Source organism: Eleutherodactylus coqui, chromosome 1 (genome assembly GCF_035609145.1).
Source record: "Eleutherodactylus coqui strain aEleCoq1 chromosome 1, aEleCoq1.hap1, whole genome shotgun sequence".
NCBI lineage: Eukaryota > Metazoa > Chordata > Amphibia > Anura > Eleutherodactylidae > Eleutherodactylus > Eleutherodactylus coqui.
In genome coordinates, this window is record NC_089837.1 from 176,665,909 (window position 1) to 176,691,381 (window position 25,473).

The 25,473-nt window shown below is 41.7% G+C and overlaps 1 protein-coding gene across 2 annotated transcripts in view; it reads left to right on the forward strand.

The window, feature by feature from the left end:
• PRIM2 (DNA primase subunit 2) overlaps positions 1-25,473 on the forward strand; it is a 110,478-nt gene that overhangs the window by 8,075 nt on the left and 76,930 nt on the right. For both annotated transcript variants that reach the window (XM_066604150.1, XM_066604143.1), the window contains exons 5-7: positions 4,195-4,315; positions 15,807-15,902; positions 18,074-18,211. In XM_066604150.1, the coding sequence (XP_066460247.1) occupies positions 4,195-4,315; positions 15,807-15,902; positions 18,074-18,211 (355 nt within the window). The remainder of the gene's footprint in view (positions 1-4,194; positions 4,316-15,806; positions 15,903-18,073; positions 18,212-25,473) is intronic.

A 25,473-nucleotide genomic window follows, 5' to 3' on the forward strand; every position in this document is an offset into this window, starting at 1 on the left:
TTCTGCAGCCGCACTTACCCAGGTGTTGGCTGATTAATTAGCCACAGAAACCCCTTACTTGCTGGAGACTTCTGGTACTGCACTCCTACAGCATACATGTGATTGCATAGATATGGCTTCATTAACCCCTTAAGGACCAAGCGCTGTAAATTTACGGCGCTTTGTTCTGGGCTTTAATCCTGCCCGATTGCAGAAATACAGAACAGGATTAAAGCCCCTGCTTCTGTAAGCTGTAAGTCACAGCTAATAACCCTAAAGAGTGAAAGTGTTTCTTCTACTACGTGAGTCGGTGATCAGGTCACCACCGGGAGACCCCTGTTAAAGTAGAGCGGCAGGGTCTCAGCAGACCCTGATCAGCTCTGCCAGTGACTATTGTAACTAAAGGGGGTGTTTTCCCCTTTAACTGGGGCTCCTATTGATGCCTCAGCTACAGTGGAAAAGTGTGTAATAAAAAAAAAAAAGTCAATGAGAATGACCCCCCCCCCCAGAGGTCTTATGACATCATGGGGGACATAGATGTAAAAAAAAAAGTTAGATAAATAAGTAAGAAAAAATTACAGAATAAAAAAGGAAAATATACACAAAAAAGAGAATAACCTTAAGCTGACACCATATGCGAAACCAGACATATTATATATCAAAATGTTTGAAACCAAATGAGGAACCCATTCCCATATTTTATTTTAGCGTAAATATACTAATTTAAAAAAAAGCAGCTACAAATGGTAAAAACCCCCCATTTTTTTTAGCTTTTTACCCCCAATAAGGGCTTATTCCTACTTGCAGGGGTAGGAGGCAGCCGGGCTGGGAGCAGTGCACTGAGCTCCCGCCCCTCGACACTTTTTGCAATAAGAGGGGGTGGGACGGGGTGGAACTTAGCTCCGCCCCATCCTGCCCCTCCTATTGCAAACAGTGGAGAGGGGGCGGGAGCTAAGTGCACTGCTCCCAGCCCGGCTGCCTCCTCCCTCCTGCAGTGAGAGACAGCGTATTTCGGCCAGGCGTGAAGACCTGGCCGATATGCGCATGTCGGAATAAGCCCTCAAACAAAAAAACATGAGAAAAAGTCAGTGAAAAAGATATAAAAAATAGCCCTTTATGTCACTAAAAAAAATTGCAACAAAAATAATTTTCGTAGCTGAAGGAAAATAAATAGGGCAGTTAGACCACCACATGGGTAAAATCCCTAAAAAGTGTCGGGTCCTTAACCCTTTGCAATCCAATTTTGGATTCAGAGTTTCCTAGGGGGCTTTCTCTTTCTGCCATTATACAATGGCGCCATCTGCTTGCTACAGCCAGTACTGCGATATGGGACATGCCGGATAGGCCCCGACAACAGAGCGGCCAGTAATATACAGTAAGAATACCCTGCCGGACGTCTTCCGACATCGAAGCTGTACAGCCTTCAATCAGAATGTCTGAAAAAGTCAGACAGTGGATTGGAAAGGGTTAAGGTACAAAACAGCCTGATTAGAGATGAGCGAGCGTACTCGCTGAGTGAGGCAAACTACTCGAGTGAGTAGTTCCTTATTCAAGTACCTGCCCGCTCGTCTCTAAAGATTCGGGTGGCGGGGGAGAGCTCTCTCTCTCCCCCTGCTCACCGCCGCAACTCACCGCTCACCCGCGCCGGCAGCCAAATCTTTAGAGACGAGTGGGCAGGTACTCGAATAGGGGCACTACTCGCTCGAGTAGTTTGCCTTAGCGAGTATGCTCGCTCATCTCTAAGCCTGATCCTTAAGGGGTTAAGAGAAAATTCATGGTGTAATGCAACAAGACAGAAAACAAAGGGAATATGTCATGATCCTTATAATATACCGTATAGGCAAGATGTCTCTCAACCAATCAGGGCTGTTTCCCTCAGTCAAATGGATTGATGTTGTACCTCACTGTAGTTTGGTGGATGAGAGGAAACCCTTATTCTTATAACTTGTGAGGAGCTCAGTGATCATCACCTTTCCGGTGGCTAGGTCCTAAATGTTTACGGTGGGAAGTCCCTCTAACCTGCTAGTAAATGCACGTTTTACAGTGGCCACTAATGGGCTTTATTCTGGTGAATACTCCTTTTTTACAGCGCTGCATAGGAATAAAATGGCAGTGCAGGGAGGAGAAAAGGTAATCTGCTCTCAGGTGTTTGGAGCACTGATCAAGGCCTGTTGTGCACAGAAATAATGGCGAGCACTAGTGAAATCCTGTGGAAAGGGAAAGGATTGTTCTTTCTCTCTACCGTTAACTTTTAGTGAGAAGTGAAAAATATAGAAAAGGCCTTTCCAGCCGCTCACCGCTAGACTGCAGTGCTCCCACATTCCTTTGTCCATTTGATGATCATTGTAAAAAAAGCAGTGTGTAGCTTGCGCATATCCAACAGTCACTGATGGATATTATGATGGATTAAATTCCTTAGGACTCATTCAGAGGGGCGTAAGTGTATTTTGACAGCAAAATCCCTGTGTATTTCGGCGATATTCTGTAGGCGCTGAGAACTGAAAGCAAGCCTGCTTGGAATGGCAGACACCAGCAGGAGGGACCCGGACGGCACTTCCTAGGTAAGTATAAGGCATTCCCTGAAAATAAGACCTTGTGCCTATTTTGGGGCAAAAATTAATATAAGACAGGGTTTTATTTTCGGGGAAACAATAGAGATAGCTGCAGGTCTCAGGATGGGTCCTACAGCTATTAGACTTTCATGTCATATCCTATGGAGGTGGGAGAATACTCCTTTAAAGCATATCACACCATTAGGTTTTTTTTTCGATTTCTTTCCAAATGGTATATCAATGAAGGGGAAGTGTCAGCCAGTTCAGGAATGTGCACCCAGCCATTGTCTCAAAAAGAGGGAGCGTGCTGCTGTGATGACAATAGAGCTTTTCTTTGTGTATTATAATGTGATTATTATGCATACTAGTAGTAGTGTATTTTAAATTAAATAGAGGTATCTTAACATGTCCTTGACCCGAAAAACAACCACACTAAAGGCCCATTTACACACAAAGATAATCTTCAAACGATTGAAAGATTGACCGTTTTAGTGATCGTTTTGCATAAAGTGTTAATGGACACTAATGTCCATTAACACTTTATCAGCTTCATTTGCATGTAAAAGGGCCTCCTGGAGCTGTTTGCAGAGCCCAGCATGTGGTATGAGCTCTGCACACAGCTCCATTGTTCTCGAACAAGCTGTCTGCTGAATAAAATTGAATCTCTGACTCCTGTGGAGAATACAGCATGCCCTCCCTGTTCTCTCTCTCCGGCTGAATGATGGATTTTAAGCTTGCCTTAAAATCATTGTTCAGCCGAAGTGTGAACAAGGGCAGCGTTTACACTCGATTATTGCTCCTATGCCATTGTTTGAACGAATTTTGAACAATAATTGTTGTGTGTAAATGGGCCTTTAGTCCAGTCTCACACAAACAGATTTGAATTGCAGATTCTACGCAAACAATATGTGGTAATATGCGGGTATGGACTTTTGAAGGTTCATTCACACTTGCGGTTAGGAATTTGCATATTCTGTGAGCGAAAAGAAATTGCGGATTCTGCACGTTGGAGCTTCATCCCCCCCCCCCCCCCCCCCCCGCCGCGTGGATTGGGAAGAAATCGCAGCATGCTCCATTTTTCTCCGGATTACGCAGGGACTGCTTCCATTGAAGTCAATGGCAGCTGTCCGATCCGTGGCACAGCCACAGCTGTGGACATGCCGCGGATCCACGTGCAAGCAGAAGATTAAAAAAAATAAATAAATAAAATTGCACTGCGCATCCGCCGTGCTGAAGAAAGAAGGTCTGGCCGGCACGGAGGAGACCCACGCTAGGTGTGGACAGGTAAGACAGCCGTGCTCGTAGAATTTTTCTGTCTATGTCTGCGGGTGCGGCTGGATTCAGCAGGTGAAATCTATGCATGTAAGTGGACATAGGGCCTGATTGTTAAAATTATTCAAAATAATGAAGAAAAACGCTAAATATAAATGTATACATGCTGTGTGTTTTTACTGAAATGTTAATTGCATTGCACTGCGACAGCGGGCCACATTCATGTCTAAGTTGTCCTGGAAGCAGGTGACTGTGCGTAAACTTGGTAGCGGTGTAACACTGGATGGTGGTATTTGTGTGATCTGGTCCCTGTATCCGGTGAGAACACCCTTCTAAGGACGACTAATCTCTGATGAATTACTTGAATACTATTCTTTTTTTTCCGGTGTAGGGAAGACTTGAGGAGATGGTTTATACAGCAGGAAATGGACCTGTTCAAATTCCGCTTCAACCTGTTACCAAAAGAAAAGGTCCAAGAGTTCCTGAGATTCAACGATTTGGAATATGTTGCTGTAAGTAAGCAGTAGTAGAGTACAGGCTTGCTTATATATAGATCCAAGCAGCCCACGGCTGGCAGTGCTAACTGCAGTTATTATGACCCTGACATGATACTCAGGTGTTGGTAACATCTGAACAGAACAGAAATCAATAGTTGAAGTCTGGAAGAATCCCTGAACCTCCAGACAGTTGTATTCAGCTTTAGCTTAAGCTCAGATTTAGATCTTGTTCTATGAAATTGTAATCAATACTCTGCTATTCTGGGCACCGTGGATTATTTTTATTTAGTGTACTTTTCCTCACCTCTCAGAGAAGTCAGGGGGAGCTGCTCTCAATCGAATGCCGTTAATGGAACAGTTACAATGAAACTTTTAATCAAACTAGTATAAAAGAGGGAAACCATGTAGCCATCTGTCACGTACGGAAATTGTAAGTGCACTGCTTTACAAGTATTGCTACTGGAGGTTGTAGATTAATTATGCAAAAGGCAGATTGTGAATGCCTTTCATGTACATCATACAAATACAGAGGGTGGACAAAAATATGGAAACACCATGCAAAATGTATGCCTTAAGTTACATGGGCTTATAAATCCTACTTCAATAAGACATGTAGAGACCGATTTTAAGTGGAGGCAATTTGGCACAGATACTGCTGGCCAGAAGTGAACATCTGCTGGAGCAACAAGGTTCCATTGGTCAGGGGGTTTGAGCCATTCGGCTGCTGTTACTTGCCGGCTCCCATAACCACCCAGAGCAGAGCAAGAGGTGCAGTAAACACAAATTGAAAGGAAAGCTCTTAGCCAAGCAGAGGTCAAAAGGGCAGCTCAGTGCTAGCGATTTAAATCTCATGCCTTTCGTATGGTGTTTCCATATTTTTGTCCACCCCCTGTATGTAGCAGATTCCGTAAACCTAGCCAGTTACGTTCTGCGTGTGAATTGGTTAGACCACTTGATGTCTACTTAAAGGTGCCCTTTACGCATAAGGATTTTTTGAGTGGTTTGAGAGGCAGATTATGTTGTGTGAACAGACGCTAAGACAAAACTCATTCGAACCCACAGATTTCTAATGTCTCTGGGGGTTCACCTGATCTTTGACAGCAGATGTTTGAGGCAAGAAGCATCAGGCGTGTTGGGTTTCAATATGCCCAATACGTTATACTCATTGGAGATAAGCAACTGATAAAGCAGCCTGGCAATACCTTACTCCCCTCTTCTCATTAAAATAAACATGCGCGCTCAGCCTAGCATGCATGCTTATTGGGGTCTCAGGAGGAATAACTGTTAATGGAATGACTATTTGTCCATCAGGTATTTAATGCATATGGCCACCTTAGTATGTGGGGGAAGCCCAGGCAGCATGATCTTTTTGATATCTCATAGATACACCTGAGGCTAGGAATACTTGGTGACTTCAGCCGCTACACAGGTCACATGTCCTAAGAGCTCTGTGCAGCCCTGCAACCTCCCACTGCCACTGAACTCAGTAGAGAGCACGTGGTTGTCTGCAGTCTTGGAACAAAACTAATTTCCTGATTTAAGGTATGTTCAAATGTGGCGGATTTGCTGCGGATCTTTCGCAATGGAAAAATCTGCAACAAATCCTGCACGTGTGAACATACCCATAAAGGACATTGGAGAAGACCTGAACCCCATTTGGCATTACTTATCGCTGTCTATTTCAACATTCTAGGTAAAGATCCATTGATAAGAATGCCTCTTTATTCGGAATGTCGTCATATTTCCGGTTTTGGGCTGGCTTCACACCAGCGCTAGGTGTTTCTGTTGTTCGGCTCTGTCCCAGGAGTAGAGCAACAGAATAAAGAGACCTACTAGTTTTGACTTATAGGGATTTTATGCCACAGGAGTTGCTCAGAGAGCTCCTCATTTCATCTCCCTGTCACTTCAGTAAGTTTAGGCTGACAGTCTCTCCTGATCTATTATATGGAAATGAGCTCTACAGCCCAACCTTGCCATTTAAGAGCACCAAATAAGTATATGTTCCAGCTTCACCAAACATCAGCTACTGCTGGAACCTGAATGTGAGTATTATGGGTGTCTATGGGGAGGGGGGAGAAAGGGGGAACCCCAAATGGAACCCCCTTAACTGTTGTTCCCTCATAAAAATATTTATGCAGTAAAGGGTTAATTTTTTGGTTTAATTAGAAATAAATTTATTATATCAAACTAGGTAATTGTCCATGCTATTGATATAAATTAATTTGTTAACAAAATGACTCCAGAACTTTGAAAAACGAATGTTAAATTAGTAAATCTCCTAAATTGCATAAAAATATAAATTTTTCAAACGTGCTTTTAAAATAAACAAATGGAATCATATATCTGATAAAATGTGTGCAGTATTTATGTACAGATTTGACATACTGACGTTAAAAATATGAAAAAGACAATTTTTCCCACTCAATTTTGGTGTTTTTTGTTAAACATATGCAAATCATATCAGTCTAGTCTTACCAGCTAGATCAAGGTCAATATGTGACACAAAACAATGTCAGGATTACTTGGATTTAAACAATTTACAAAGTTATTCTCTGCTAAAGTGACATTGGTTTGGTCATTAAAGGGGTTGTCCAGCGATAGCAAGTGGGGTTAAGCACTTCTGTATGGCCATATTAATGCACTTTGTAATATACATCGTGCATTAAATATTGGCCATACAGAAGTTATACACTTACCCCCTCCGGTGCTGGCGTCCCCGTCTCCATGGCGCCGACCGAAGCCGCCTTCTGCCTGGATTAGACGCGCTTGCGCTGAAGGGGCCGCTTCGGTGTGCTCGCGCCGCACAGGTCTTCTGCGCATGCGCGGAAGACCTCTGCGGTGCGAGCACGCCAGAGCCGGACAGAAGAGGGCAGACTGCGCAAGCGCTTCTAATCCAGGCAGAGGAAGGCTTTGGTCGGCGCCATGGAGACGGGGACGCCAGCACCGGAGGGGGTAAGTGTATAACTTCTGTATGGCCAGTATTTAATGCACGATGTATATTACAAAGTGCATTAATATGGCCATACAGAAGTGCTTAACCCCACTTGCTTTCGCGCGACAACCTCTTTAAGGCACAAACAGTCTTGAAGAGGGTTGAAGGGGTTGTTCTGTCTTAGAAAAACATGGCTGCTTTCTTCCAAACACAACGCCACCCTTGTTCCTGGGGTTGTGTCTGGTATTGCAGCTCAGCTCCATTGAAGTGAATGGGATCTGAGCTGCAATACCAGACACAACCCCATGAAAAAGGGTGGCACTGTGTTTGAAAGATAGCAGCCATGGTTTTCTAAGCCTGGCCAACCCCTTTAAAGTAAAGGGATTGTGTCGTCAGATAATGACCTATTGTACAAATCACGTTTTTATGTTTTTGGGGTTCTGCCATTAAAAAACAAAAATTCTATACTCACCTATTCCTTCCCGTCAGTCTACTTACCAGATCTTCTCCTCGCTGATCTTCTCCTGTCTCCTGCAGTCCGGAGGGTCACCTCACTTCCAGCTGGCTGATTCCTCTGCTTCCTAGGAGGTTATGTACATTCACAGGCAGCCTCCTTCCTGCCCGGCAATGTACGCTGCATCACTAAATCACAGTCTGGTAGGGGGAGTGCCGAGCTATTGCAGAGACTGCTCATGCCCGCTGTCTCTGCAATAGATCAGCATTCCTTCCTAGCCAGTGAACGCTACATCGCAGGGACATCACCTTCACTGACCTGCCGTAAGGAGAATGCGAGGAATGACGGGCAGCTGGAGGTGAGCTGACATGGGAGACTGGTTAAGATTACTGAGGAGAAGATACACTAAGGAGTCTACCTGTGGAGGAATAAGTGAATTCTGCACTTTTCACTCTGGAAAATAAACCTTATAATAATAGGCCAACGCTTCCTGTTCTGTAGAGAAAATGTTTCAGCACTCCTCTCATTATCAACACAGGCAGGATTACAATGAATGATCAAACCTATATAGATAACAGGATTCACTATTCATAATAGATCATAGTCACAGCTTACCTCCTCCTCTTCCTACACAATGATCTCTGCACAAGTTATAGACCATGTATTGGGTTCCCACCTTGCCATTGTGTGACTTGTGCATTGTTTCTGCTGTAAAGCATCTCTCTAAATACGGCTCATTTGCATTAGTGATGTTATCCTGCATTGGCACTACGTTACGATACTATGCATGGGAAAACAATCGCAGTATGCCCCTTCTTTTTGCGGATCGCCCATTGCTTTCAATGGGGCCGGTGGCAGCCCCAGGTCACACAATGCATCAAACTCAAATTTTATGATTTTACAGCAATGGTGAGGATGTAACAAATCTAATGACACCAAAATCATCCACCAAAGGACAGGCAAAGGGGTCAAAGTGCGGTGCAAGACAAAGCCTGTAGGCTTCTTTATATTAGAAGTAATTGTGTAGCTTGCAATATGAGAAATTCAGGAAACTTGCACCTGAGAATTTAGAAGCAAGTAAGGATATGGGAGGTAGTTGATGATGCTGCAGGCCGTGTCTGCATGGATTCCATAAACAACTGGAACATGGAAGTATCTGAGTTACATTATACAAGATCCTATACATTCTATCCCAATTAGAGCCGTGCCCCAACGAACGTGACATGTGCAGTAACTAGCGCAGGAGCGTGCCTTTTACGTGGTCGTTAATCGTGTACGTTGCAGGCAGTATATGCCCCGGCGACGGTCCAGGGCGTAGCAGCCGTAATGTTGTTGGGTTTTACTCCGCATGCAGCACACAGTTTTACCAGAATACATGGCCGGACACTTTGTGCTACTTGAACCTCGGCTGTAACAGGCTGCTCTCTGAACGATGGGAGGAAAAGCCAATTAGGTGATGTGTTCAGAACTTAATGGATTATTCCTGAAAATGAAAAATTAAAATGTGTGGCACTGGGACTCTGCTGGGCTTATCCGAGAAGAGCTGATAAAAGACGGACTAAGGAAAGAGGAGAGCAATCCAGTCTTTATGCAGTGATTTTGCTTTTGTTCTGTTTGCTGTCAGCAGGGGGAGCTCTTGTACCATTAGCTATCCATTGACGACACCTCATATTTATAAAAACGGTCTTGAGGGAGAGTGTAACTAATAGCTAATAGCCTTTGCACTTGCTGCACCTTAAAAAAATCATTGGATTGGGTTTTATGTCTGATCTTATTGTTTTTGTATGGTTAGTCCCCTATTCCGTGCAGAAGATGATCCTTACACTGCTACAGAGGCGAGCTTCCCAGCCTGGGTGACGTTCCTATCCTATATTACCTTTCGATAGCGCATAGATAAAATGTAGGAGAGCAGGAGGATTTTCTATAACGGGGCACTGCAGGTTTTCTATGTGTTTAATGGAAATGGGAAATACTACATATTGTTCTCACTGATGGCTATGACCGCTCTCTTGTGATCCATCCTTGACTCATCCCATTGACACATAAGTGATCTATTGACGTGCTACTGGTCATTTCTTAGGTATAGTGTCTAACTTTTGTAGGTGCCACTTTTATAGTTGGTATTATTTTAGGACTGTATGGAAGACTAACTTTAGAAGCTCCACAGTTAGCTAGTGATTACTTTAGTGATGCCTGCTGTCACAACTCTCTTAACAGTCATCATTTTTTATACTTACTTTAGACCCATTTACACACAACGTTTATCACTCAAAATTCATTAAAACTATGGCATATGAGCAATAATTGAGTAGAAATCCTACCATCATGCACTTTTCGTCTGAACGTTGATTTTTAGGTGAGTTAAAAACCATCGTTCAGACCGTATGCTGTGTTCTCCACGGGAGAGAAGATAAAATTGTATTCTCTCTGCAGCCCATGTGAGAAAACAGACCGCACTCTGTGTTCTCCACAGTAGTTAGAGATAACATTGTATTCTGTCTGCAGCCCTTGCGAGAAAACAGACTGCACGCTGTGTTCTTCAGGGTAGTAGCTGCTTACATTGTATTCATGCCATCAGCCCATGACAGCCCGTGCGAGAACAAAGGAGCTGATTGCAGAGCTCAGACCACCTGTGGAGTTCAGCAAGCAACTCCAGGAGGCTCAAGGCCCATTTGCACGCAACGATTATCGCTCAGCATTTGCTCAAAAGTCATCATTTGAGTGATAATCGTTGTGTGTAAATGCTCCCATCTTTCACTCTTCGGCTGAATGATTTTCAGTTAAGCATAAATTCCATCGGTCAGACAGAGAGAAGATAACAGACCACATATTTTGTTTGTTGCCCATGGTGCTATGCTTGCTGTCCATGGTGCTGTATTCTCTACAGGAGTGCTGAGTACATTGTATTCAGCTTGCAGCCCCTTGGCAGAACAAAGGAGCTGAATGCAGAGAACAGACCACCTGCTGTTCTCTGCATACAGCTACAGGAGGCTCATTTACATGCAAATGAAGGTGATTAGCTGCTACTAGACATTAGTGTCTATTAGAAGTTTATGCAAAACAATCACTCAAAACATACCTTTTGAAAGATTATCTTTGTGTAAATGGGCCTTAAAATTGTCGATCTGTCATTAGTTTAAAAGCTTATTTTTGCATGTAAATGAGCCTTTATTCCAATCTTGTCACATCAGATGGTTCTTCTATTGTACGTGCGTTGTCACCATCTACGAAGTGACAACATAGTGTTTCCGCAAAATGCCATGTTATGCCAGGAAGAGAGCATGTCTCTTGTACAGGCTCATGGGACCTGGTACAATTGTAGATCGCACCCCTGAATTTGAGCCCTCGCTGGTGTAAGTACAGCTCTTGTGACTACGATGGTCCATCTTCTGTATATACAGTGGTGAAAAAAAGTAATTAGTCAGATACCAATTGTACAATTTCTCCCACTTAAAAAGATGAGGGGCCTGTAATTGACATCATAGGTAGGCTTCAACTATGAGAGACAACATGAGAAAACACATCCAGAAAATTGTCTGATTTTTAACAAATTTATTTGCAAATGATGGTGGTAAATAAGTATTTGGTCACCTACAAACAAGCAAGATTTCTGGGTCACACAGACCTGTAACTTCTTCTTTAAGAGGCTCCTCTGTCCTCCACTCATTACCTCTTGTAATGGCACCTGTTTGAACTTGTTATCAGTATAAAAGACGCCTGTCCACAACCTCAAGCAGTCACACTCCAAACTCCACTCTGGTGAAGACCAATGAGCTGTCGAAGGACACCAGAAACAAAATTGTAGCCCTGCACCAGACTGGGAAGACTGAATCCGCAATAGGCAAGCAGCTTGGTGTGAAGAAATCAACTGTGGGAGCAATAATTAGAAAATGGAAGAGATACAAGACCACTGATAATCTCCCTCGATCTGTGGATCCACGCAAGATCTCACCCCGTTGGGTCAAAATGATCACAAGAACGGTGAGCAAAAATCCCAGAACCACACGGGGGAACCTAGTGAATGACCTGCAGAGAGCTGGGAGCAACGTAACAAAGGCTACCATCAGTAACACACCACGCCACCAGGGACTCTGATCCTGCAGTGCCAGACGTGCCCCCTGCTTAAGCTAGTACATGTACGGGGCTGACTGAACTTTGCTAGAGAGCATTTGGATGATCCAGAAGAGTATTGGGAGAATGTCATATGGTCAGATGAAACCAAAGTAGAACTGTTTGGCAGAACACAACTTGGCGTGTTTGGAGGAGAAAGAATGCTGAGTTGCATCCAAAGAACCCCATACCTACTGTGAAGCATGGGGGTGGCAACATCGTGCTTTGGGGCTGTTTCTATGCAAAGGGACCAGGACGACTGATCTGTATACATGAAAGAATGAATGGGGCCATGTATCGTGAGATTTTGAGTGCAAACCTCCTTCCATCAGCAAGGGCACTGAAGATGAAACGTGGCTGGGTCTTTCAGCATGACAGTGATCCCAAGCACACCGCCAGGGCATCGAAGGAGTGGCTTTGTAAGAAGCATTTCAAGCTCCTGGAGTGGCCTAGCCAGTCTCCAGATCTCAACCCTATAGAAAACTTTGGAGGGAGTTGAAAGTCTGTGTTGCCCAGCGACAGCCCCAAAACATCACTGCTCTTGAGGAGATCTGCATGGAGGAATGGGCCAACATACCAGCAACAGTGTGTGCCAACCTTGTGAGGACTTACAGAAAACATTGACCTCTGTCATTGCCAATAAAGGATATATAACAAAGTATTGAGATGAACTTTTGTTATTGACCAAATACTTATTTTCCACCAAAATTTGCAAATAAATTCGTTAAAAATCAGACAATGTTGTTTTCTGGATGTGTTTTCTCATGTTGCCTCCCGTAGTTGAGGTCTACCTATGACGTCAATTACAGGCCTATCTCATCTTTTTAAGTGGGAGAACTTGTACAATTGGTATCTGACTTAATACTTTTTTCCCCACTGTATCTGTCACTATATCTGTCTGCTTTCATGGAAGTTGCATTCCAGAGGCACATTTTTGTTTGTTACATACCTTTCAATACACCCTAAAAAGTCTGGCAAACTGGGCATCTCATGTACACCCAGAGGAAGCGGCGATATGGCAGATGTAATTGATAACCATGGGTGTATAGGTGTTCATTAAATCATTACTGGATGGCTATTGAACAGGAGGGCTATTACTCTGGTCCTGAGAATCACTTACAGAGTGATAACTTCTACTCCTTGGTTCTTACCTCAATAATGAGTATTTTCCTACATTGTAAGGAACACCAATGTTTTCTGCTGCTAATGAAACACATGCACATTCTCTGACAAAAGGTATTGTCCCCATTGTGGGGTTTCTCATTTATTCCTCCACGGGTTGTGTTGGATAATTGCTTTGTGTCACACTATATGGGTTTCCTTGTTTAATCACTGCACACCAGTAAAATATTCATAAATGCATTTGCAGGAGAAATCATATAATAGACTGCGGAGTCTTTTGTATATGTTAATGGACTCTTTCTGGCTATGTAAAAATGGGCGTCTTCTGACACCCTGCCAAATCCTAAACGCAGCACATATTCAGAAATGCCCCGTGAAGTCTTACATGTGTGTGAATGAGGAAGAAAATACATCAGCGTGTTTGTCGTCTTGTTTTCCAGTAACGAGCCGCTCTGGGGAATACAACCCCTCCGAACACCACATCTAGGCTTGCAGGAACACGGGGAATTATTCTTTTACATTTGTGCAAGAGTTGGTGACTTTCTCAGCCCGGAATAGTATATAATGGTCTATAGGAGTTGTATTAATATAGCTAGTAAGGAAATTAGTCTTTAACCCTTTCCAATCCAATTTCCCTGCCCCCCTGCACACTCCCCACACTTATTTATTTTGGGTGGAAAAGCGCTTTGAATTCTTTGGAATTACTCAAAAAAAAAAAAACACATCAAAATGACCTGTCATGATTTTATTAGCAATTTTTTTGTTAATTAAAAGAGAGTTAATATGTATATTACTTATGTATAGTATATTATATAGTATTATATATGTGTATTTCAGTATGCAGAGGAGAACTCCAGTGCCGAGCCTCTTTCTTGCATAGTGTTTTATATATATATAGATAGATAGATAGATGCACATATGCAGATAGCTCCGATGACGGATCTGTCTTCTGCATAGTGTTAGAAATGTGTCGGGCCTCACCCGGCATAGGAGCTGTGCAGGGACAAAGTCCAACACTGGATTGGAGAGGGTTAATATTCAGGGACAGTTGGTGAAGGAGGTTGTACTGTAAGAAAGGCGAATTGTAACTGTAGAATACAGTTTTATGCAGTGCACTACTACTCCCATTGTAATGAACTTGCATTAAATCATACTGCACCATTGATAATGACCGATTTGAAAATCGAAGCTAAAAGTTGAAGTTATAACAAGTGTAGAAAAATATTTGCAATATTTCGTCTATGAGCCAACTGCAATAGTTAGAAGCCAGCTGTAGAGCTTCTAACTAATATGCGATGTAAAGAAACCAGATGTGCGAGCCTAGCTTACCATGTCACTGTAGTGTCCACTTACCCCAGTAGTCCGTTCCCCTTTATGATCGTCACAGCACGCCCTTCCTTTTTGGCACAAGCAGGGTCTATAGGTACCCATCTTATGTGTATTTATGCCTAAAGTAGCCACACAAGAGACGAAAATGCTGCGGATGTAAATGTTAATTTCTGCTGTAAAGTTTCACTGTGGATTTCACTCCTTTTTAATGTAAAAGGGTAAATCCAGCAGGAGTAAAACCTGTAGGTGTTACAGCAGAGCTTCCTGCCCCGTGGGCAGCTACCTGTGCTCACGAAGGTCACCGCATGATCTTGTAAAAGTAGCTGCACACAGAACACAAAAGTCTTCTTGTCTTTGACTTGTTATACATTGAAAAGGTTGAAATGCATTTTGGAAATTCTCAACAAAAATTGACAGAGTGCAGTTGTAAGAATCCACACCACAGATCCATTTCTGTGCAGATATTTTCTGCTGCATGTAGATAAAATGTAACCTCTTGGCCACTTGGATTGTGCTGTAATTCACTGTGGATTTTCCGTCTGTAAATCTGGATGACAAACCTGCTACATTTCTGCCCTGTGTGCAGATACCTTCAGGCCTCCTGCCCACGGCCGGGTCAGATTCCTACTGCAAAATCTCACAGCAGAATCAGACCCGGTGACCCCTAGAGACCCATACTCACCTGTCCTGATCTGACCCGAGTGTCTTGGTCGGTAAGCCAGGCAAATGCGCAGAACAGGACATGACTCACTGGTCTATGACGTGAATTCCCGCGATACTTCTGCAGTGCCGCGGGATGGATGGCTTCCATTGATTGCAATGGAAGCCGCCCGTGCGATTTTCCGCATAAGATAGAACATGCTGCGATTCTCCCTTGTGAGCGGAAAATTGCAGTTGATTTCTACTCGTGGGCAGGAGAGAATCCTTTAACATAGCATGTCTATGGACGGACATTGCTGCGGAATTCACATCCCGCTGCAAATTCCGCAGGGAAAATCTGTGTCTGGGCATTGGGCCTTAGTTTAAAATGAAATATTTTGTCTTTGCTAACGCTGAAAAATATTTAGTTTAAAAAAATTTTATATTAAAGGATTATAGAGTTTATTTACTAATACTGTCTAACAGTTGGCAGATTTTTCATAAACTAAGCCATTTTTGTGTGCAGTTTTTGGGTGTGGTGTCATTTAGGCCACTCCCCTTTTCTACAAAGGAATGCCCTTGTGTTGGGCGCAGCGAAAAAACTGTCTAAAACGACTAGTAAATGTGGTGCAAAGCATGCTTGACAGTTCTCTTGTGCAACGTGTGCCAGAAAACTGTTACATTTTCAAAAGTAGATAAGCCCTGTGTTTTAAAATCTTTTAGTATTTTAGATACCGTAAATACCATTTGCGTTAAAAACAATCAATACAATTAAATTAGAAATGTTTAGAAACCATATTGTTTTGTAACCTTGAAGAAAGTGAATGAAAATGCAAGATTCTTGACTGTAAACTTAAGTGTAAAAATCTGAATAAAAAGTGATTTAATGAAAATGTGATTTATTTTTTTTTCTTCTCTAGATAAGTGGAGAAGAAAAAGATCTGCTTCAGCATGATCTCATGAATTCTACATTTGGCCTGAGCACAGCTAAACTGGAAGACTGTGAATTTTACAAAGTAGGTTTCTTATTGTATGAAACTTTCTTCAAGTTGATCCTTCTAAAATAGCTGTCAAAATGTGCTGTTCAAGAGGAGTATTTTGTGTCCTTTCCATAAAGGATATTTGTATTTTTTGTGTGATAGATATTTAATTCACCAGAAATCTAGATAATTAAAACTACCTGATGCAGTTACTACAGGATAAACACTGGCATTCTCTAGATGTCTACCGCTGCCTTAAAGCAATTGTCTCACGAAAACAACTTATTGCCCACAGGTTAGGAGTTAATTGTCTGATCAGTGAGAGTTTGACCACTGAGACCCCCACCAGTTATGAGAAGTAGGGTCCTGAGTGTTCCCATATGAATGGAATAGTGGTCAGATATGTGCATTACTGCTCGATTCATCTCTTGCTAGAGCTAGCCGAGTACACACACTTGGCTATGTCCGGCAGTCCCTTAGAGATGAATAAAGTGGTAGTGTACAGGCTTGACCACCACTCTATTCATACAGGAGCATCTTGGAACCCCTATTCCTGAATTAGATTTTTTTTAAATAACCAAACACATGAGAATTCTGCTTATACAATAAGTGGATCGAAATATGGAGGTTACATGAATTTACAGTTCTCAGGCTTGAAAGGAAATTCTCAAAAAAGTGAGTTAATGATTTGCCAAATAAGCAGGTAAAAAAATTCACATTAATTGGTTCCTTAACTATATAGTGTACCAAACCTTTTGGTACAGCTCAGACTTTTTGTCACTCGGACATAACTACTGAACAGACCCTTTAAATGAATAGCTGTTCTCTTTTCATTCTAATCAGTCTGACCCATCCTCACCACCACAATGATGTATGTTTAAAGCCACATTCAGACATGTTGGATTTGTCACAGGTTTTCATTGATTCCATAACAAGAAAATCTGCTATAAATTACAATATAAACAAGTAAATGAGCTAATCATATGTATGATTCAGGGAATGCCTTTTATTTTGAAATGTACAATGCGCCAAGTTGCTTCAGACTCGATCCATAGTTCGACACTTTCACATATGACAATGTTAGCGAAATGTAGCGCTATTATGTATATTCTTGCTGTTCTATATTAAGGGTTAATAGGAGCAGCTCAGAGAATCATTAACGCGCCACACAGCACTCGTGTAAATCGCAAATGATTCCATTTATTTGTCAAACAGCCAGAGAATGTATAGTCCTTTAAGACAAATACATTGAAGTCAGGTGACCAAAAGTCACCTGATTAAACATAAGCATAACTTGTTACGCCTTTTTGCTCGTGCAGCGATGTCCATTTTTTGGTCACGCGCTGTCTGGGAACATTAATTGGTAATCTAGAACTACTCCTAAGCTTAGTCAAGGTCTGAGTGTATAGAAGATCAAATAAAGTAAAATGGATAATAAAAACTTTGATTTACCAATACTGTACATTTCTAAGACAAAGTCCATATTTAGCAGGCTGTCTGGCCACACATTTACGTGAGCAAAGGGTCGATCACAGATTTTTCTCCTTCTTCAGGCCTTGCAGTCATCTTGACATATATTCAGATATTTTTCTAAGGTAAATATAAAGTCCAAATGGAAGGGAAACAAGATTGTGTTCATCATACACTCTGGTTTCTCTCAATACAATACTATTTTGGTCAATGCTTTGCATCAGAATTTGTAAGCTAAAACCAAGAGTGGAGCTTAGGGCTTCTTCACACTTTTTTTTTTTGCTGATCTATCATGGGAACATCAAAATGGAAGGAAAACCGTTCCATTTTCCAGTCCATAGAAATGTATTGAAGCAGAAGGTTCAGTTTCAACTTGTTTCTGTAGTTTTTGTCTTTGACTGAATACACATGGATCCTTTTTTATTGCATTGTACTCAGTGGGAAGAGGATGGAACTTGAAGACAATCCTTTCTTCATTTATTATGGCTTAGTGGTTAGCATATCTTGCAATGCTGGGGCCTAGGTTCAAATCTCATCAAGGACAACATCAACTTTAAAAAACTCCATACCGCCATCACCCTTGGTCAGATGTGAACCTACAACTCTAGCACTGCAAGGCAATAGTACTAATGACTGAGCTATCATGTTAGAGAAGAAAGAGAAAAATACAGGATTTTTTTACAGGACTTTTCATCCATCATTACTTTTGCTTATTGTCATTTATCTCATCCTTTAAGGTTCCCTTTCAAGCTGCTCTGGACTTGGTACGTCCACGAAAAGTGTTCCTTTCTAAAGGATTTGCCTTCATTCCACATAAGGATATTGTTACCTTAATCTTGAATGACTTCAGGACCAGACTGTCCAAAGCTCTTGCCGTAAGTTAATTATTTATCTTAAACAGTGAAATATCGAGCAAGTATATGCTAAATGTGTTCTCTGTCTGAAAGTAAAAAAAACTCTTTATATATCGTTGCTTTAGTCACCCTTTTTCCATTAAGCTCTGTAAAAAAAAAAATCTTTGTTAATCAGGGCTCCAGATAGTGATTAAAATGTGCCGATGATTTGGCAAATTGCAACAAGATTTCTCGGGCTTGTTTCCATTTTTGACTAGCCATCTGGCTATAATAAAAGGAATCCACTGCATCTAGCAGACGTGCCGCATGTAAGGCACGGCTGCTAGATGACCATTTACTGAGAACACGCTACCTGGACGGAGCTGGAGAAGCTCATTAGCGCTGTCTCCTCTACTCTCTTCCCTACAATCTCGCTGGCTGAGGACATGTATTAACTGATGAGTTTTGATGAAGGTAAGTTTAGATATAGGTTGTCATTCGGCTTTCTCAGAAGCTGCAACATGTGGAATGGGTAACTAGAATCTTTAATTTTTAACAGAAAAAAAGCAAGGGAAAGTAGTTTTTCATTGGAAGAGATTAGCTGTTTTTTGGAGGCACAGTTTTGCCAGTAGGATTTACCAAGAAATAGCAATAAAAGACTACTTGAAGTCTGTACAAACCATGTGTTGACACTACATAATGATGACTTGTGCATCACACAACTGAAAGAAGCAGTGCAAAACCAAAAAACATGAAGGGAGTTCGCCTTTAGGGTCGCCGAGGGGCGTGAATGGCTAACAACAATCTAACATTCTGAAAGATGATCAGCAAGTACAGATATCTGGCACGCTGCTTACCGAAATTCCCCAGAATCCTCTTTCAGAGTTGAGCCTTTTACTAGCGGGAGTACACTGAACACTGAGCGGGCAGCTGCCAGTCATTTCTGATGGGCAGTATTCGGCCCATGGAGAGGCAGACACACAGCTGGTCTCTGATGTCTCGGCTCTATTATCAAATAACTCCTATTCATAAAAAAAGCAATTCAGATGCTAACCAGTTATTAGAGTGTTGCTGTGTATGCAGTTATCTGATATGTAGGTTTAGCTTTGTCTATATACTTTATACAAAATACAAGATGCTAATGGGTCCCTCTACCTAAAACCAGCGGTGCATAGCTTCCTGGGATCTGCAGGGTTAGGTGTGGGAGGTCCAGGGCTGTCTCCGCACAGAGGTTAGTAGTATATTCTTACTGATTCTTTTGCCATCTAGGCTAGGTGCAGACAGCATGTCGGTGGCACAGTTTCTTTTTCCTCTCCTAAAACCAGACCTGATCCTGAATAAAGGGGGATTATAGGGCCGTGTTTACATGTGGGGTAATTGTTGTGCTGTTTTGGTGTGCAGTTATGAAAATCTGCAGTGTTGTACAGTACAATGCAAGTCAGTGGTGTTGCAAAAATAGAAAAAAAGTTTGGTTTTAAGGGAAGATGCGGACATTCAGAAGTATATGTGACCTGTTTCTTCACACTTCTTTCTGCACATTTCTAATATACAATGTGAAAATCCTAAAGAAAATCCCCATGTAACACCAGTTATATAAAACGTGGGCCAGCACCCCATAAAGGTTCCTCGGATGCAAAACCATTCAGAGATTAGCACATTCCTATTTCTATATGCAGTACAATTTGGGGAAAAAGGGTTTTTTTTTTTTCCTTTCAAAACTTAACCCTAAATTTATTTGTTCCCCAAAGTGTACTTACTGACCAAATAAAAATCCACCTATTATTTTCCAAATACTGCCCCTTTAACAGTACTGCAGTTAACCCGCCCCTCCCTTCCTTGTAAGAGTTAATCACCGTTTTGGGAGTGTGACCACAAATACAATGATGCCTGTAATGTGGGCAAGATTTACTATAGAAAATGTGCCAGTTTTCTAGTGCAAATTGCTACAAAAAGTTGTTTTGCACCACAGTTATGTATTTTAGTCTATTTTTGTGCTGCATTGGCAAAGGGGCATGACTACATTGGCGTGTGCCTAAGTGTGCCAACGTGCATTAAAAAATTGCCAAACTTTTGGCTCAAATAGTGAAGTTGGTAAGTTAATAGGTGGTATAAAGTTAGACGGAAGTGTCTAAAGATGCAGCATGAACCACTGTGATCCACCTGGCAGATCTTCAGCCTTTCCCCTGTCTAGGTTAAATAACACTGTGACAGATTTACTCAATGCCTACTTTACAATCTGCAGACTGTACGGATCGCTGCTGTGAAGTAATGCAGTGTGTCCCCAGCAAGCGTTGTCAGCATCCCGGGCCTACAATAGGACGGCTCCACTCCTCTTGACACTTGGCTGCACTTAAACACAACAGATTTCATTCACATTACCCACTATTGGGGAGAAAACATCAGCGGATTCTTGTTGCTAGGAGACGGCTGAAATAGTTTTTTTTGTACTTGTAAATTCAGTTCTTTGACAGTTCTACTTTTAGAGAGCAAAATGTTATTAAATCTGTACAAGGCGGATGCATCACCTGTTCAGGGGGTAATGTAATGAGGGGCGGGGGGCACGTATAGGAAGCGCTAATGAAATGATGCACTCACTGCAAAGGAATATCATCCAGAACACCAAGCAAAACAATGATAGAAGGAAGTAAGGGAAACGGCAAGAGCTCTAATAGGCAATCAGAAACTCTTCACAGAAGGCGCAAAATTAAATGGTTATGTGATGCCATATGTGAACTTTGGCGGCACATTTTAGTTAGTTCCGTTTCTAAAGAAGTAGAATGCTATTCACATCACAGGCGTTTAATCTTGGAGTTGAGATTTTCAGTTTTAGTTTAGCGGCTGTGTTTCTTTTCTTTCTTTTTTTAATTTGCCATTATTCTGTGTTTATGTAACCCCTTAAGGACATGGCCTATTTTGGGCTTAAGGACGCAACGATTTTTGGCGGATTTTCATCTCCACTTCTGAAAACCCATAACTTTTTATTTTTCTGTTGACGTGGCCGTATAAGGGCTTGTGTTTTGCGTGTCGAGCTGTAGTGCCACTTAGGTACACAGACTATATTGTAAAACTTTTTTTTAAATAACAGGGAGAGAAAACGCATCAATTTTGCCATAGATTTTTGCTTTTTTTTTTTTTTTTTTTACAGCGTTAATCATGCAGCATAACTGACACAATACATTTTTTTCTGCAGGTCGGTACAATGACAACGGTACCAAAATTCTTGTGTTTTTTTTTTTAGGTTTTTCCACTTTTTTGCAATAAAAACCCCTTTTTTGGAAATCTTTCCCCCCCCCCCCCTCTATCGGTGCATTCAAAGTCCTGTAACTTTTTTATTTTTCTATATAAGGGTAAGGGTACGTCATTTTGCAGGAAGTACCAGCCTGCCATGACGTACCCTTAAGTCATGGGGCGGGAAGGGGTTAAGAGATTATTGCAAGATAAACTTTTAGCACCTATCCATGGGATAAGTGATAAATGTTAGATTGGTGCTCTCACAGATAAGACCCACACTGGTGTCCCATATTCCCCTTCGTCTTTACTATAGGTTCACTGTAACCCTCCCCTCATAGAGGAGATTCAATGGAGTGGCAGTCGCGCCTGTTCAGTTCCAATCCATTCACTTTCACTGGGGCTGCTGGAGAATGCTGGGTAAAACCGCTTGATTATTTACCATGAGCCCTATTTTTAAAAAATGCAGCAACAGGTGCACATGCCTAGCTTCAGCTTCATCCAATCTGACGTCACTGTTAGTAGGAAAAGCGACAATGACAAGTACAGGAATATACAGGACCACCATTTTTGGGATCAGTTGGGGGGCCTCAGCAGTGAGACCCCAGCAATCAGACTTATCATCTATCTCGTGGATAGGTAATAAAAGTCTATCTAAGGAATACCCATTTACCGTCATCAGATATATTTATGTACTTTGTTTCCCTGAAAATAACTTATCCAAAAAATAAGCCCTACCATGATTTTTGAGAATGCCTGAAATATAATCCCTACTCCAAAAATAAGCCTTAAATACAGTGAATAAAAAAGTCAATTTAAATAGTATCCAGACAGGAAGCGTGTGTGCGTGTGTGCGTAGAAAAGTAGTGGGGACAGCGCCTTAGGTCAAAGAAAAAATGCACAATATACTGAGACAAATGATAAAGATGGTTCCGAGAGGGTCTTTCCAATTCACATGTGATCCACTTAGTGGAGAGCTGCAATAGTGGACCAAAATAAACCCCCCATCAAAACTTGATGGGGGTCACACAATCAGAATATGAATAAGCCAAACTGCACTCCAAACGTATGAAAAGGTGTGTATTCGGGAGAGGGGAGAAAGACCCGGTGAATACTGGGTGAATATCTCCACTCTCCCGAGTGAGTACACTCCTTTTCATACATGTTTGGAGCGCAGTTTGGCTTATTCATATTCTGTATGTATGTGTATATATAATATATATATTCAGTTTTTATTTTGCACTCCTGAAGATTCCCTACTTGCCTTTCTATAGCCATAGATGAAATGATAGAATTCTGCCTAACTGCAATCACCACAAGCTTAGAAATGTATTCCGTAGGTTGGTAGGACCTGTGTAAATGTCAGTGGGCAGTGGTGGCTGTGAATTAGAGAACCTACAACTAGGCTGGGACCTACTGAAATATGAACATTGGTGTATTACCATAATGGTTGTAATGATGGATACAAATACACCCACATAACAGCTCTAAAAAAATAATCACGTGTCCCACTTCAGATGACTGTTGGAGTGCCGCCAGTCGGCTACTTCTACAGAACTTTTTTGTTTTTAAGGTGCCTTAAGAGTTATCAAACTCCTCTTGTGTCAAACCAATCAGGTTCAGTGTAGCTCAGCAGAATATGTGAGGTCACATGATCAACCACTCAACAACTAAACTGCAAAATCTTGTATTTTACACAGCTATGCAAAAGCTGAACTCCTAATATTCAGCCATTTGGTATTCTAGATAAAATACAGGACTGCAGCAGTTTAGTAGAGGCAGAACACAGTCACGTAAAGCAGAACACATTTATCATAGGGTTACTCCAAAGACAAAGGAAAGCAGCATTTTGGTGACAAACCCTCTTTAATATAATTTATATTGTGACCTAGATACCACTGGTTTTTTTTTTATATTGGGAAATGTCATTCTTTTTTTTTGCATAGTGTTGTCCCTGTTCCTATTTCTCATTCCCGTCCACACCACTGCAGTGACAGCTGTTTGGGATGTGTCACGTCGCATTTGTTGAACTCCCACAATCTGTCATTTAAATTTAATATGTAAAAGGTTGGCTCCTGCAGCTTGTTCCTTGGTCAGCTATAGAGAACGGGGATTGCTTTTTATGATAAGTCTGTCACCTTGTCTGTGAAGTTTTTATGCAGCATATCCCTGCAAATGGGAAAACATGTTGTCTTACCATGCAACATGAAGTTATGTTGGGCACAAGGTGCTGAAAAGTAATACATTGCCAGCTCTCATTTACATCAGGCTGAAATTATTTTGTTTGACAGCGTTAGTAACTTTTTGGCATAAGACAGGAAATTTATGCAGGCGCTTTTATAATAAGAAAGTTTATTATGTAGGTTCATCGAGCCATGTGTGAACCTGTACAGCAGTTACAAAATATCTCATTTTGCTGATACTGTATGTGATAGTAATCCAAATATTCCATTCTAAAATAAAACGCCAAATGTCCAATGTATTACAGTTGGTACGTTTATTGCAATACAACAATCCCGCAAAGTTTCATTGTAATCTTCCAATTTGTACTTTTTCAACGATAGATTAGCGCCAATGAAGAGGAGCATGACACAGGGATTGTCACTTTGGATCTATTTGTTATACGCCATGCCCTCAAACACTGCACTATGCCTAGCATGGTGGTCTACAGCAGTGATATTAGTAAGGTCAACTCATCACTACTACCAATGACTGCGTGTAGCATACTTGTATCAAAATGACTCGTAATCACTTGGATCGAGGAAACAAAGACTGGCAGGAGATTGGAAATGTGTTATTTTAAAAACATATTCAGTTCACTTTGCAACCATTTTATTAGGGTGGAAAGCCCATTTAGGATTTGTTCAAATGGTGCTTTCTTTAGATACTATACTTTTAATTGGCTTTGTACAAATCAATAATACAAGTGAGTATGATAAAACTTGCAATATATCTTAGAGGAAAATATATTTTCAGTTCACTGCTAAAATCTTTCTTAGGAGAGACATTATGAGCTCACTGAGGAATCAGGTTACATGCTGCCCTTGGAGGGGAAAGGAGGAAGCTGTTGTACAGTGAGTGAGAGGCAGAGAGACGCACACAGACACTGCTGAAGGCTCTAGTAAGCGTTTTATCCCATCCCACTGCTGGATTCTTAGCTACGCAACTCTGCTGCTGCTTCTGAGGCTGTGCTGCAGAGAGATAGGGGAGCAGGATCTCCCCTTTTCTGTATGTGCAGGATATGGGTGATATCGTAGCAGCTAGCCTCCACCCACCAACTTAGGTTAGACTGACAATTAGGGATGAAGGAACCTGAGCCAGAGAGCAAAACTAGTGAAAAATTCCATATGAGGAATCTCCTGTAGCAGGCGCCAGCATTACAACAGAAGAAATGTTAAAACCACTGCTTTTATTCATATAAGAAGAATCACACCCGGCATCTGCCATGGAGGTTTCTCATTAGCCTTTGCTGATTGGGCTTCTTTTTCCGCGCACCATCCTGTCTGCAGTCTGGATCTGGTTTGTGTTGCGGCCGGGTGAACTGAACATTTTCTCTTTTTGTATTGAAAAATTCAATATACAAGTCATATAATGGCCCAATTTAGAGCTGTATCTAATGTACACAGGAGAGCTTATCCCTAAGGGCTCTCACGCACATGAGCGCGACAGATTCTGCAACGCTTTTTTTTTCTTTCGTTTTTAGTGGCAGCAATCCTTCCTCAGAAAGTGGCTTTAGCAAACCCCATCATTGATGAGCTGCGCTAAACACACAAGACAGTGCTCAAGAATTGCAACACTAGAAAGCGCCGTCTAGCGCTGCGATTGAGCACATGTCTGAGAGGCTCAGTTAAAAACAATAAGAGGTTCTGACAGCATTGAGACGCTAAAAAAAAAAACACCTATGTGAGAGGGGCCTAAGACACCTGAAACTGGTATACTTCAACCCTTTATTGACCGGCCTATTTTGTGCCTTAATGACCAAACTCTTTTTGTAGCTTTTTTTCATTGTTGTATTAAAAATTACTTTTTTTTGGTAAACATAGCTATGCAATGGTGTGATTTTTGGCGAAACAAGT